This window comes from Lepidochelys kempii, chromosome 17 (genome assembly GCF_965140285.1).
Source record: "Lepidochelys kempii isolate rLepKem1 chromosome 17, rLepKem1.hap1, whole genome shotgun sequence".
Classification (NCBI taxonomy): Eukaryota; Metazoa; Chordata; order Testudines; family Cheloniidae; genus Lepidochelys; species Lepidochelys kempii.
The window spans coordinates 17,764,086-17,777,008 of record NC_136396.1 but is presented as its reverse complement, the minus strand read 5'-3'; the positions used below and the strand labels follow the sequence as shown (position 1 = coordinate 17,777,008).

At 43.5% G+C, this 12,923-nt stretch overlaps 1 protein-coding gene across 8 annotated transcripts in view; it reads right to left on the bottom strand.

Annotated features, from left to right (window-relative positions):
* The window catches only part of CAMKK1 (calcium/calmodulin dependent protein kinase kinase 1), a 196,134-nt gene that overhangs the window by 51,689 nt on the left and 131,522 nt on the right, over positions 1 to 12,923 (bottom strand). For all 8 annotated transcript variants that reach the window (XM_073315804.2, XM_073315803.2, XM_073315808.2 and 5 more), the window contains 2 exons: positions 9,836 to 9,857; positions 5,740 to 5,828 (listed from right to left, as the gene is read on the bottom strand). In XM_073315804.2, the coding sequence (XP_073171905.1) occupies positions 5,740 to 5,828; positions 9,836 to 9,857 (111 nt within the window). The remainder of the gene's footprint in view (positions 1 to 5,739; positions 5,829 to 9,835; positions 9,858 to 12,923) is intronic.

Here is a 12,923-nt window from a genome sequence, read left to right as displayed (position 1 = left end):
TTCAAAAGAGTACTTCAGCCAACTGTGTGCCTGCCAAACCCCATATTGATAAATGGATTGCTTGATGCAATTTTATATAACAAGCCTTTTCTCTCTCACCCTCACCTCAAACGTGCACATGCATACATGCACACACACTTACATCGCTAATTTGGAAAGAGATGCAGTGTAGCCTCCACCTCCTTTTGTTAAACCAAATGTCAGCTCCCAGCAAGAGAGAGATTTCTCATTAAGAGATGTCAGCCTGACAGTTGTGGAAAAAACATGCTCCTTCTATTATTTACTTTACCTGGTGCTGGTTTCCACGGTTCACCTGCCAAAGCAAATCTGCAGGACATCCAATTCATCTTTATTCAGCAAACCAATGTAAAGCTTGGTTATTGACAAGAAAATTAGCATTAAGTTAACCTGGAAGAAACCTTACTAATTGTACTCAAGATGTCAAACCTCTAACCCACTGTACCTGAGATACAAAAAAAAAAAAAAATACTCTAAGCAAATAAATGGGGTTTTCTTTTTACTCCAGCAAATCTGTAGATTTTTCATGTGTTGTTTTAAACATTTCCAACCATGTTTAGGGTGGAAGATGGTCTGACTCTGAAATGTTGTACCACTCCTATTTATAGGGATTCTGGGTTCTAGCACTGTTAGCCAATATTAAAGAAAAACAATGATTTGTTCTCTATATTTGGTAGGAAGTGTTGTCCAGGTATTAGGGCTGGGGAACAGGAGTCAGGACTTCTGTATTCTATTCCTAGCTCTGCTACTGACTCATTACATAAGTCAAGGTAACTTTTGGACAACTCAGTTTACCAGTTGCTTTCACTCAAGGGGTGTTGTGAAGCTTAAATAATGTTTATTAAACTCTTTGAGTTGCTCAACTGAAATGCATTATCTAAGTGCACAATACATCATCATGGCTCTGTTTCAGAAAACACTTAAGTGCAGCACATGCTTAATTTTAAAAATGTGAACATCCCCATCTTTGTTCAGCAAAGCACTTGATGTTTAACTCCCATTGGCTTCAATGCTACTTAAGCACATGTTAGAGGGCTTTCCCTCCCAGTTCAGGAAATGACTTTACACTTGAGCGTGTGGATATGGCGCTTTCCTGAATAGGGCTGCTTTCTTTGATCGGGGCCCTGTTGAATAAGGATGGGATTACTTATGTGCTTAACGTTATGCATGTGTTTAAGAGATTGCTGAATTGGGATCTACCTGTGTGTGCACAAACACACATGCGTATGCACTCCCTGCCTAGAGTTTAGACAGGCGCAACTGGAATTATATTTAAATAAATGAAATTAATAAACACACTAAAAAAACAATGGTTTTTGGACATTTTTGTCACCCACTGTAATGTCACTCCTGCCCAGCTAATCTTGTGCCAATCACTGTCACACTGGCAAGGAAAGGTAAATGCTGATGGCTTGTACCATGGATTCAGGAAGGGCACTGTAACAGAATTTCATCTCATTTAGCATCAGACCCTGCCAATACCTCAGTTCTCTGAGGAAATGTCCCAGATTCTTGTGTATATGAGATACTCCAGAATCTAGTTTACTAAAACAACACAGATCAAGAAAATAAAAGCAGACACCTGGCAACCTCATGCTAGGTCATCCCTGTCTCAATCGGGGCACCCCACGCGCTCAGCAGTTTGCTCTGCCTCTCCTAAGGGTTTTGCTCCTGCCTGTCACTGCACACAGCTCCAGCCAGGCCTTTGCCTCTGGCTGGTAGGGAAAACTTCTGCCCCGGTCTTCTCTAACTCTGTATCCCAGTAAGAATCTCCCTACAGGTGGCTCTCTCTCAATGGAGCAGGCTCCTTTCTGTAAGAAGCACCAACCCCTGGCTGCCATTGGGTGAAACATGGGCACCTGACCCAACCACTGGCAACAGGTAATTAGGCACAGGTGGGGCTAGCCCAACTCTCCTTATGGGGCCAGCCCACTCTGTGACAGGCACCAATAAGTAACTTAAGCCAATATTTCTACAGCATTACACGCATCCGATGAAGTGAGCTGTAGTTCACGAAAGCTTATGCTCAAATAAATTGGTTAGTCTCTAAGGTGCCACAAGTCCTCCTGTTCTTTTTGAGGATACAGACTAACACGGCTGCTACTCAGAAGCCTGTCATAGGCAGGCTTGTATTCAGTCATACAGTCATTTTCCATCTAAAACAAGATTCCTTACATGCAACATGCAGCATATTGTTCTTGATTAATACATTCCAGTTTGTGACGAGAATCCAGTTTTTAATATCTAATTTAATAAGACACAACTAGCAATGATGCAGTTACTGCTGTGAACATTGTGAGCTTAAAACAGCTGCATGGTGATTGAGTCTAGCAAATTACATAACAATTATCAAAAAGAAAAGGAGTACTTGTGGCACCTTAGAGACTAACCAATTTATTTGAGCATGAGCAGTTTCCACTGTAAAAATCTCCCCACTATATTTTCCACTGTATGCCTCCGATGGAGTGAGCTGTAGCTCACGAAAGCTTATGCTCAAATAAATTTGTTAGTCTCTAAGGTGCCACAAGTCCTCCTTTTCTTTCTACGGATACAGACTAACATGGCTGCTACTCTGCAACCTTTTAGACTGTAACTACTTTGGGGCAGGAGCTGTCATTTACTATGTGCACACCCAGTGCCAAGCAAAACAGGCCCCTGATCTCTGTGGAGTGATCTAGGCACTATCAGAATATAAACTACAATTTTTTCTAACTCATAAACTCTACTGGCAAAATGGCCTTGGACCCTGCAGCCTTAACTCAAACTACAGTCCCAATGACTAAGTATTTCTTTCATTTCCATTCAGAGGCTGGTATGGTGCGTTTAGTTTCAGGTGGAAGACAGAGCTAATGTATTGCAGCATGTGATATGAATGTGGCCTTGTGAATGATCTTCCTTCATCTCAGCAAAGCCTGCTGTGCTCGTTAGGGACGAAGTGAGCTGTACCTCACGAAAGCTTATGCTCTAATAAATTTGTTAGTCTCTAAGGTGCCACAAGTACTCCTCTTCTATTCACATTCCAGTTATCCTTTCAGATCCCGATCTTCTGTAAAAGAGCCAAGCAAAACCTAAAGCTTTGTTTAGCCTATGGGGAGAGCAGTAGACCTCCCTGTGTCTTTCTGAGATCCAATTAACTGAAGACAGACAAGGCTCTAAGTACGTATTACAGGATAATACATTTCTTTTAGACTGACAAGGCTATGTCTTTGCTTTGTTAAAATATGGTCAGTGGAAGTGCATTAGAAATTATTCCCTCTGGTTCAATAAGATGAACAGATTTTCCTAATGGTTGAAACAGTGGAAAATGTTGCATTTCAGACTATGGAAGCAAAACAGGTTAGGTTACATATCTAGAAGTCTCCCTACGGTCTGATCCTTCAACTCTCACTTACTACTCACAGCTTGTATTGGAAGGTATGATTCAATATGAGAGAGGGTAACACAACCTAGCCCATAGACAGCTTTACTAAAGTTGTCAATGAAGCTACTGACCTGAGTAAAGGCTGTAAGATGCGTCCTCTACAGTGAAATCCTGGATAATCAGGATAATACCTACCCCAAGGTGAAACACTGACAACCACGGATGAAAAGTTTTATAAAATGTACAAAACGGTATTATTTATTATTATATCACTTACTAAAGAAGCGGGTCATTACACAAACTAAAATCTATTCCCCCATGCTAATTTCCCCCCTACTGTTACTCACACCAGCTTCTCAACTGTTGGAAATGGGCCATCCTGATTATCACTACAAAAGTTTTTTTTCTCCTGCTGATAATAGCCCACCTTAATTGATTAGTCTTGTTAGAGCTGGTATGTCAACACCCATTTTTTCATGTTCTCTGTGCATATCTATCTTCCTACTGTATCTTCCACTGCATGCATCTGATGAAGTGGATTTTAGCCCATGAAAGCTTATGCCCAAATAAGTTTGTTAGTCTCTAAGGGGCCACAAGTTCTCCTCGTTCTTCTTACAGCCATTACTATCAGTCTCATGGAAAGAAACTGCTGTTGGTATATGGCCTTATGGCCTTTGCACTGAAGTTAACAAGAGTTTTGCCACTGACTTCAATGGAGCCAGGATTTCATTCCTACTCTCTGAGGCCCAGATTCTCCTATTTATTTAGATGCCTAACTCCCACTGAAGTCAATATGAGTTAGATGCCTAAAACTCTTTGGTACAGCAGTGGCCAGAGAGACTGTTCAATCGTTTTAATTCCAGTCACTGAAAAGGGACATCTAAGAGAGCCATTTGTATGTACAGTTCTAGCCCTTAAGAAAACTAAACTGCAGCTTGGTAACCTCAGCATCTGCAGTTTCTAGGTACTCCTCCAGTAAGTATTGGGAAATACAAGGGAATAGAAAGATACTGATGTAACTGTCCTGAGCTGATGTAAATCTGGCATGTTTTGAAGGGCCACCATTCCCTGTGACAGCACAGATAGAGCAAACTTCAGCAATATTTAAATAATAGGAAGTCTGGCTCTGTCAATGCTAAGAAAGGGAAGCCTTAAATGGAGAACCCCAGCCAGGAAGGAAGGAAGGAAGGAAGATATTTCCTCCTGCACTTAGATAATGAACTCCAGGTTGCAGATCACAAGGAAGTAAGGAGACCATCTGGTAGAGACTCAGATACCATGGTGATGAGTTTGGTGTAAAAACCCAACTGATAGCTTTTAGACAGAGCAAGCAAGCTCTGGAATGCTAGATCTCTGCTCAGTGCAGAAAAGGAAGTAGCATCAAGGAATCCATAAATGGATCTTTGATCCTGATTCCTGAGGGGCAGTGTGCATTGGTCTCAGTAAGAGCTAGACAGTCAAAGGCTGCTCTTATCCTACACAACTACTCACGACTCCCTTCCTCCCCCAACATTTCCTTACATGCGGGGTGGGGCAGCTGGCACAGGGGCTGTCTCCATTATCTTTATGCCAGCAGTGATATGCCAGTTCCCTTATGCCAGGGAAATTCCCTGATGACCATTTAAGGTTAAAATCTGGCCCTTTTGTAGTACTCAATCCTGGATCTTAGATAAGAATCTGGCCCCAAATACTTGGGAACCCATCTGCCAGGTTAGAGGGAGAAACACAATATTTGATTTATTAAATTAAATTGTGCAATAGCCCATTAAAAATATACAGATGCTGAATACTGAATGAGGATTCTGTGAAATACACAAGCCACCAGCTGTGATGGCAGGTGATGAGGTGGCATGTTCTCTGCATGTCACAGCCCTGAGTAATGATGAATCACTGAGATGCATTCCAAAGGGAGGAGACAAGGACAGAAGCCCTCCAGTAGCCACTTGCAAGCTCTTCCCCCACAGCTCAGCTGGAAGCAGCGCAAATTCACTTCAACCGAAGCTAATTGACTTTCTTAGCCTGTGTCTTTGCAAAGGCTGTTTCCTGGCTTCAGCCAAGCTTGGCGCAGCTGTAAGAATTAAAGTCTACAATTTTTATCCAAGAGAGTTAACAAAAAAAAAAATTGCTAATCGTTTTCATAGTGCCACTTTAAAGAACAGCTGCCACTGAATAACTGTTATATGGCCCATACAAATCCAGGCTGAGACGGGTCATTGCCAATCTTGCAAACCCCTTCATATATGATTAGAGAGTATCCTTTTACTCCCCTGACAGTTCACAAGTGATGAAAAGGTTGGCTTCAAACAAGAATGTAGGTCAGTGCAATGCTCTGCAAAGGTGCAGCTGATCTTGGTACTCACAGTACTCTATGCCCATGACAATGTCCTTAAAGTAGAGCCGAGCCTGCTCTTCAGTGAATGGCTGGTCAGTTGGCACCTCCATGACAGGTCTGAAAGGAAAAAGGGAAAATTACCAAATGCCCAGTTAACGGGAAATAATATTCTTTATTTGAAGAAGGAGTGTGCTCTAGCAGTTAGAGCAGTCAGCTAGTAAACAGAGCTCTTGGGTTCTATTTCTGTCCATGACTCCGCATGATCCTGGGCAAGTCATTTCTGACCAGATTTACAGAAGTGCTCAGCAAACACAATGGGGGCCAGATTTTCAAAAGAGCTCAGCTCCCATTCAGGTACCTACATAAGTGCCAGATTTTTAAACGTACTCACCTTCCATCATCTCCCATTCTGACACTTAGGGGATAGATTTTCAAAAGACCCAGCATGCTGAGCTCTTTGGAAAATCTGGCCATTTACTTTGGTGTCTAAAAGGGAGCTGAGCTCTTTTGAAAATCTGACCCCTAGGATTTGATTTTCAGAGGACTGAGCACCCACAACTCCAGCTGAAGGCAATGGGAACTGGGCATACTCAGCACTTCTAAAATTCAGGCCCTAATTGTCTGTTTCCCCTTCTGTAAAATCAGGATAATACCTACCTCTCAAGGTGAAACATTGACAACCATGGATGAAAAGTGTTATAAAAAGTGCAAAATTGTTTTATTATTATATCACTTATTAAAGAAGCATGTCACAACCATTACTATCAATTTCACAGAAAGAAACTGATGGTGGTATATTACCTTATGGCCTTTTCAAGCACCATACAGTTGGAACATGACTTGCATATCAAAAGTAGTCTTCCAATTCTGATTTGACATTCTGCGAGTTAGGATTTGCTCCTGAAGCAAAGGGCAATAAAACCAGCGTCGTCCAGGTTTAAATGAGACCAGACTAAGGGCTAAATATTTTTCCTTGTAGGGTTTGACATTAACATGAAAATATTTCTGATGTATCATTTTAGCTGCTCTTTAAACCCTGTTTTCCTGTGCAAGGTGCAGTACAGGTCAGCCTGGGAAAATGTCTCAAGAGTCAGCAGTCGGATTGAAAGCTCCCTTTTCCCTACCCTGGTGGCCCCCTTTATGTCTTCATTGTTAATAGACGTGCAGAGTCTCGTAAGTGACCCTCCTCTCCCCCTGCCTCCAGCTGAGAGCCAAGTGTAAATGGCAATTAGGGCCTAGACTCTATGAGCTGTTTAGCACTTTCTGAGAGGTAAGGAGCACATTTAACTCTCAATGATGAAAATGGGAGGTGGGGGTGCTTAACATCTTGTAGGATTATGCCTGATTCTGCAAGGTATTTGGCACCAAGGCAGCAAAGCAGAATTTAAGCATGCGAGTATTCCCACTGACTTCAAGAGACTTAGGCATGTGCTTAAATGCTGTGCTGGATCCGAGCCAGAGTTCTCAGTATCTTGCAAGGTTGAGCCCTCGTTGAGAATCAATGCACAACAGAATGTCAGCAAAAAAGGTCTCCAGCGGCTTCTCGGCAGCTACCCTCTCTTTTAACCACCCTGTGCCCTCCCGCCCAAAACCTCAAGGAAGCTGTCAGAAAACTACTCTCTGTGCTTTTTAGCCCCCCCCTTCAATAGATGAGCTTAATGCTGTTTCCATTTTTGTCACCGATTTCCAGCTTCCTCCCCCATCACATGGCAACATTTTCATGTTGCTGGCTCCTGAGAGAAGCAATGGGAGCGACAGGACTGCTAATGAAGTATAATTGCCATCTGCTAGCGGTAGAAAGGTTGCTTCAAAAGAGTGGCACAGCCCCCCTCGTGGCAGCAGCTGATTACAATGGCTTTTTCTGAGCCGTGCAGACTCAAAAGAGAGTTTTCCCTCTTCCCCAAGGGACAATTGTTGTCCTGGTCACCAGTAACACCTTCCTTGTCTCTCATCCTGTCACCATTAACCTGCAAGAGATGGCAGCCCAAAAAAAGGTGGTAAAGGGAAATAAAATGCATGGAGTCTCCCTGCCGACTTAGCTCTCCTTCTCCCTCTTCCTTGTATTCTGAATTACAGGCCCATTCCAAGTGCAATTAAAGTCAATGGAAAGGCGCCCAGTGACCTCCTTGGGAGTTGGACCTGGCCCTAAATCAAGTATGGGAGGAGAGTTTGGAAAGAGGAACTTCTGGATTTGTCTACACTGCAAAATGAAGGTCTGATTGATTAACTGCTGTTACCCGTGCTAGCTAGATTAACGCTAACCTGGGTACGCCTGCCCGTGCTACAATCAGACCTTCACTTTGCAGTGTACGCATAGCTTCAAAGGGTAAACCCGCCTTTCACGTCTTCTACCGTTTGTTCTGTTTGGCTCCAAAGCAGAAGTAATAGGTCCTGGAGAGTATTAGGGATCAATCCTGCCTTGAAATAAATGGTAATTGAGGGTGCTCAGTACTTTGTAATATTACACCCTTAGGACCCAATCCGATGCCCACTGAAATCAATGAGGGTATTTCTACCGATCTCTAATTAAGGGCCTGATCCAAAGCCAAATGAAGCCACTGGAAAGACTATCATTGTCTTCAGTAGTTGCTAAGGATGGGATTTTCAAAGGTGCTTACCACTGTCTCAACTCTCATTCCACTGAAGTCAGTGGGAGTTTTACCAGTTGCTTCAATTGGAGTAGAGCGAGGCCAGTGCCAAACACCCTAAACTACCACAACATGCTACACAACACAATGGACTCTGCTCAGGAAAAGGCTACCCTTCAATTGGCGTGAACAGTGAACAGCTTTTCATCCTCTACTTGATGAGGCCTAAAACCATCACCCCACCAGGACGATAACATTAACAACCACCACTCTGCCACATGGCGGGCGCAGTGACACATGAATATGCTATGATATTTTAAAACTGTATCGCGACCCTGCATCGTTGGGTTTTTTTTGGTTGAGCCAAGATTCCAGCCCACGTTTCTACCTGGCAGCTGGTACTCTGGAAGGCATTTTCCGCCATTACCTCTCCTCATTTGGAGCAGTAAATTCTAAGGATGATCTCATTTTACTCTGTGATGGTCATCAATTGTTTGCTGCAATAACAACTATCATGTCACACTGAAAATTGTGCATCACATGCACATCAGACTGCATCTATGCTACAGCATGCAGAGGTTCTCACTTGCATTGGCCACTGGCAGAAGACAGGATACTGGGCTAGATGGACCATTGGTCTGACCCAGTCTGGACGTTCTTATGTTGGAGGACCCAGCAAAAAGAAAAGCAGAGCCCACATCAGAATCTAAAGAACTGAAAGTGAGTGCTGGGACCCAGAAGAAACAAAGCAAAGCAGCTCGTAAGGCAGGATGGTCTTGTGGCTAAGGCACTGGATTACGATACAGACTTGTGTTCAGTTGCTCATTGTGATAGAGATTCTCTGTCTGATCTTGACTGCTTCATCTCTCGCTGAGGCAGGGGCATTCAAAACCATGGTTAGTAAGACTTCCCTTCTCCCATCCTGGACATGTCTTGCATATTAAGATTGTACGCGCTTCAGGATCTGCTGTAAACTGTATCTCTCCCAAAGATATGGATAATGTAATGTGTGGAGGTGGAAAAGCTCCTGCATTTACAAAATGTTGTGTCTCAAATAACTGGGGGGAAGGAGAATTCAATATGATTGGCATAAGGTTAGACACTGGTGAATAAACGAGTGAAAGGAAGTCTAAGGAAATGTACCCTATACATAGACATGACAGAAGAAGGTGTAAGGTGGAAGTTACTTTAACTTACACTATCTAAAAACTTCTTCTGGCCACTTGACACGTAAGTTACACCAAGTCAGACTCCCTTCACCAGATTCTGAAAGCAGTTATGCCAGTGTAAATCTGCAGTGACTACAAAATCTATAGAGTATCTGCACATTTACAGTGGTGTAACTGCAATCGGAATCTGTCTCCTTCACACCCACTTAGTGACGTACAACTGGCACCATCTTACACATCGTCCTCTGCATTTCACCCAGGGAGTTAGTGAATGAGTCCTCCTGCATTCAGAAGCTGGCTCTCCATCTGATGAGAACTGCAAACACCTAAACATTCTATTCCCTAAAGTCCCCTGCGGGCTACTTACCCCTTGCGCAGAAGGTCAAACACTGAAAGAAAAGGGGAAAAAAAAGCAACCATGGGTAAGAGGGAAGGAATCCAATTTAGTGCAGACACACATTTCTAGCATATTTGCCTATAAAATGAACACTGTCCCAGAACAATCTTAATCAATTTATCCCACCCAACAAGGCTACAAGGCGATGCAAAATTGAGAGAGCTTGTTACTTTAGCAGAGACAAATATAACTACCCAGGCCAGCTCCAACTGGGAGACAACAGATACCAATTTACTAACCCTACTTCCATTCTCTTGGCTTCCAGACCCTCTTGATTTGATTTTCCCTTCTTGAATAACAGCACTGGTTCTTGTACCACTGTAATATTATCAATAGCAAAACATGATACGGTATGAATGTGTATCCTCACTATTAATGTATTAAATTGGTAGGATAGCTACATAACTATCATCAGATAAAATGGATGCAATTGTATGAGTTTGAAACATGCTCTAGTTTGTACAACTCTGAGTGTTCTCCTTTTTATCATGGGTGAAAGCGTGGCTTTGCTGAGTAAGCAGCAGCACATTCTTGCACTGCTCCAGAAACAGCCTGGGAACCAGCCTGTGACTCAGAGTCCCAATCTGCATCCCAGTTCCCCACCCTGATATGGGTGAAGAGGAGAGACAGGGAATAACCTGTACCAGCCTGATAGATTACTTCTCCCTCCCCACAAACAGTGGTGCACTTATGCTGTTGGCATATGGGGGAGGGGGCGTTGGATCCAGGAGTCTGCTCCCTCCCCATCCCATCTGTCCACACCCTAGTCACTTATCTCAGCCCTATTCCTAGTGCGGATTACTTCCTCTGCTGCAGATGCACTGGAAGGCGCACTGGAAGGCACACTGGGGCCTTGGCTCTGTCCCCCTGTGCAGAAGAAGGAACACTAGCAGCCCTGTGAACAGTGAAGCAGATAGTCCTTCTGTTGGGGAGGGATAGATGGGCCACAGCCTGGTACCATCTGGTACTTGTTTTTCTTTCATAAAACCAAACCTTTGGAGGTTCAATTAATAAAATACAAATAAAAAATATGGAATAATTAAAAAAACGGTTAACCTACCTTTTGTAACTGCTGTTCTTCAAGCTGTGCTGCACATGTCCATTTCACTGTAGGGGTGTGTGCCTTGTGCACAGTGGTCAGATAACTTTTTCCCCTCACTGGTTCCGGTCAGGGTGGCTTGAGCACCCTCTGATGCCATGAGCCACTGAATGCCGGTATAAGAGGGCAGATCTGCCCCGACCCTGCTCAGTTCCTTCTTACTGGACAGGCTCCGATAGAGAGGGGACTGAGGGTAGATTGTAAAATGGATATGTGCAACACATCTCGAAGAACAACAAAAACAATTCAGTGCTGTGATTGAAATAAGAGTAAAAACAACGAGGAGTCCTTGTGGCACCTTAGAAACTAACAAATTTATTTGGGCATAAGCTTTTTATTTATGCCCAAATAAATTTGTTAGTCTCCAAAGTGCCACAAGGACTCCTCGTTGTTTTTGCTGCTACAGACTAACACGGCTACCACTCTGAAACCTGAAATAAGAGTGTTTGTCAAACCCCAGTTAAATTAATGAGCTGCCATGTACTATCTCTTTAAAGAAGCAATGAACTTAGCAACTTTGCTCAGTTTCAATGAGAGGGCTGGACACTGCAGGGAGATGTATCCCAGGAATTCGGAAGCTGGGATTCACTGTCTATTACCTTTTAGGCAAAGTCTGGACTGGCAAAGTTTGCTGGCAAGGCTGACAAGCTGGTATGTCAGGGAGCTATCATACAGCTTAGGAGTAGCAAAACTCTCACTTGCTGAGGTTGAAACAGGTAACACAGCAACTCACAATTCTGGAAACCTCAGCAGATTGTCACATTGGTAGATGGTTTTGGGGAAATTCAGGACTGGGAGCATTTTGGAATCACTTTGCAAAAAGTAACTGGGTGATAGAAACCAGGGTGTGGCCTGCTTGCTTCTCAGAGGGCTGTTAGTGTCAGGCTGTGAGCAACAGCAGCACAGCATTTAAGACACCCAGAGTTGCAGGGCAAGTAACACAACCCAGTACTGGTCTGAGTTGAACCCCCAAACATCACAATGCTGTAGCCCGGGAGGCACAGAAACGTGACATGACTTGCCAAAGCTCACCCAGCAGCCTAGCAGCAGAGCTGGGAATAGAATCCAGGTCTCCTGAGTCCCAGTCCAGAGGACTACTCTGCCTTCCTTCCCCAAGCTGATGGAAACATTCCTTTTTAGCCACTCTATGGAGCTCAGTTACCCAATACCTCAGATCAGAAAATTAAGATGTCAGCGTGAAACTTGATAAAGTTATTTAAAATTTTTTATAGTGATTAGAGCAGGACTCCTGTGTTCTATCTATGGCTCTGCCACTACCTCACTCTGTGAACTTAGGTCAGTCACTTAAATCTCTCTCTGCCTCAATATATGAAGGTGTAAACAGGTGTAACACCAACTCACTGGGGTCTGCTGAGCAAAAACAGGGCTTAGGCTGGGAATTGGGTTGTAGCCTAAAGTCCAAAGCAGCTATCACTGCTCCATAATAGCACAGGGTTCCCCAGCAATGCAATTCCACCATTACAGGTTTCAGAGTAGCAGACGTGTTAATATATATCCACAAAAAGAAAAGGAGTACTTGGGGCACCTTAGAGACTAACAAATTTGTTAGTCTCTAAGGTGCCCCAAGTACTCCTTTTCTTATTCCACCATTAGACACCCTTGTGTCAGATGTGTAGGCTCAGCTAGGCAGTAGGGTCCCATACCGTTAGGGAGTGATCTGCCAAAACCAAGGAGACCTTTCCCTCACAAGTAGTTAAACAAGATACTGCAACACTAGCAAAATCCCAATGCAAACTCTTATCTGTAAAGTGAGACCGCTCTGTTTACAGCAAAAAGAAAAGGAGTACTTGGGGCACCTTAGAGACTAACCAATTTATTTGAGCATGAGCTTTCGTGAGCTACAGCTCACTTCATCGGATGCATACCGTGGAAACTGCTCATGCTCAAATAAATTGGTTAGTCTCTAAGGTGCCACAAGTACTCCTTTTCTTTTTGCAA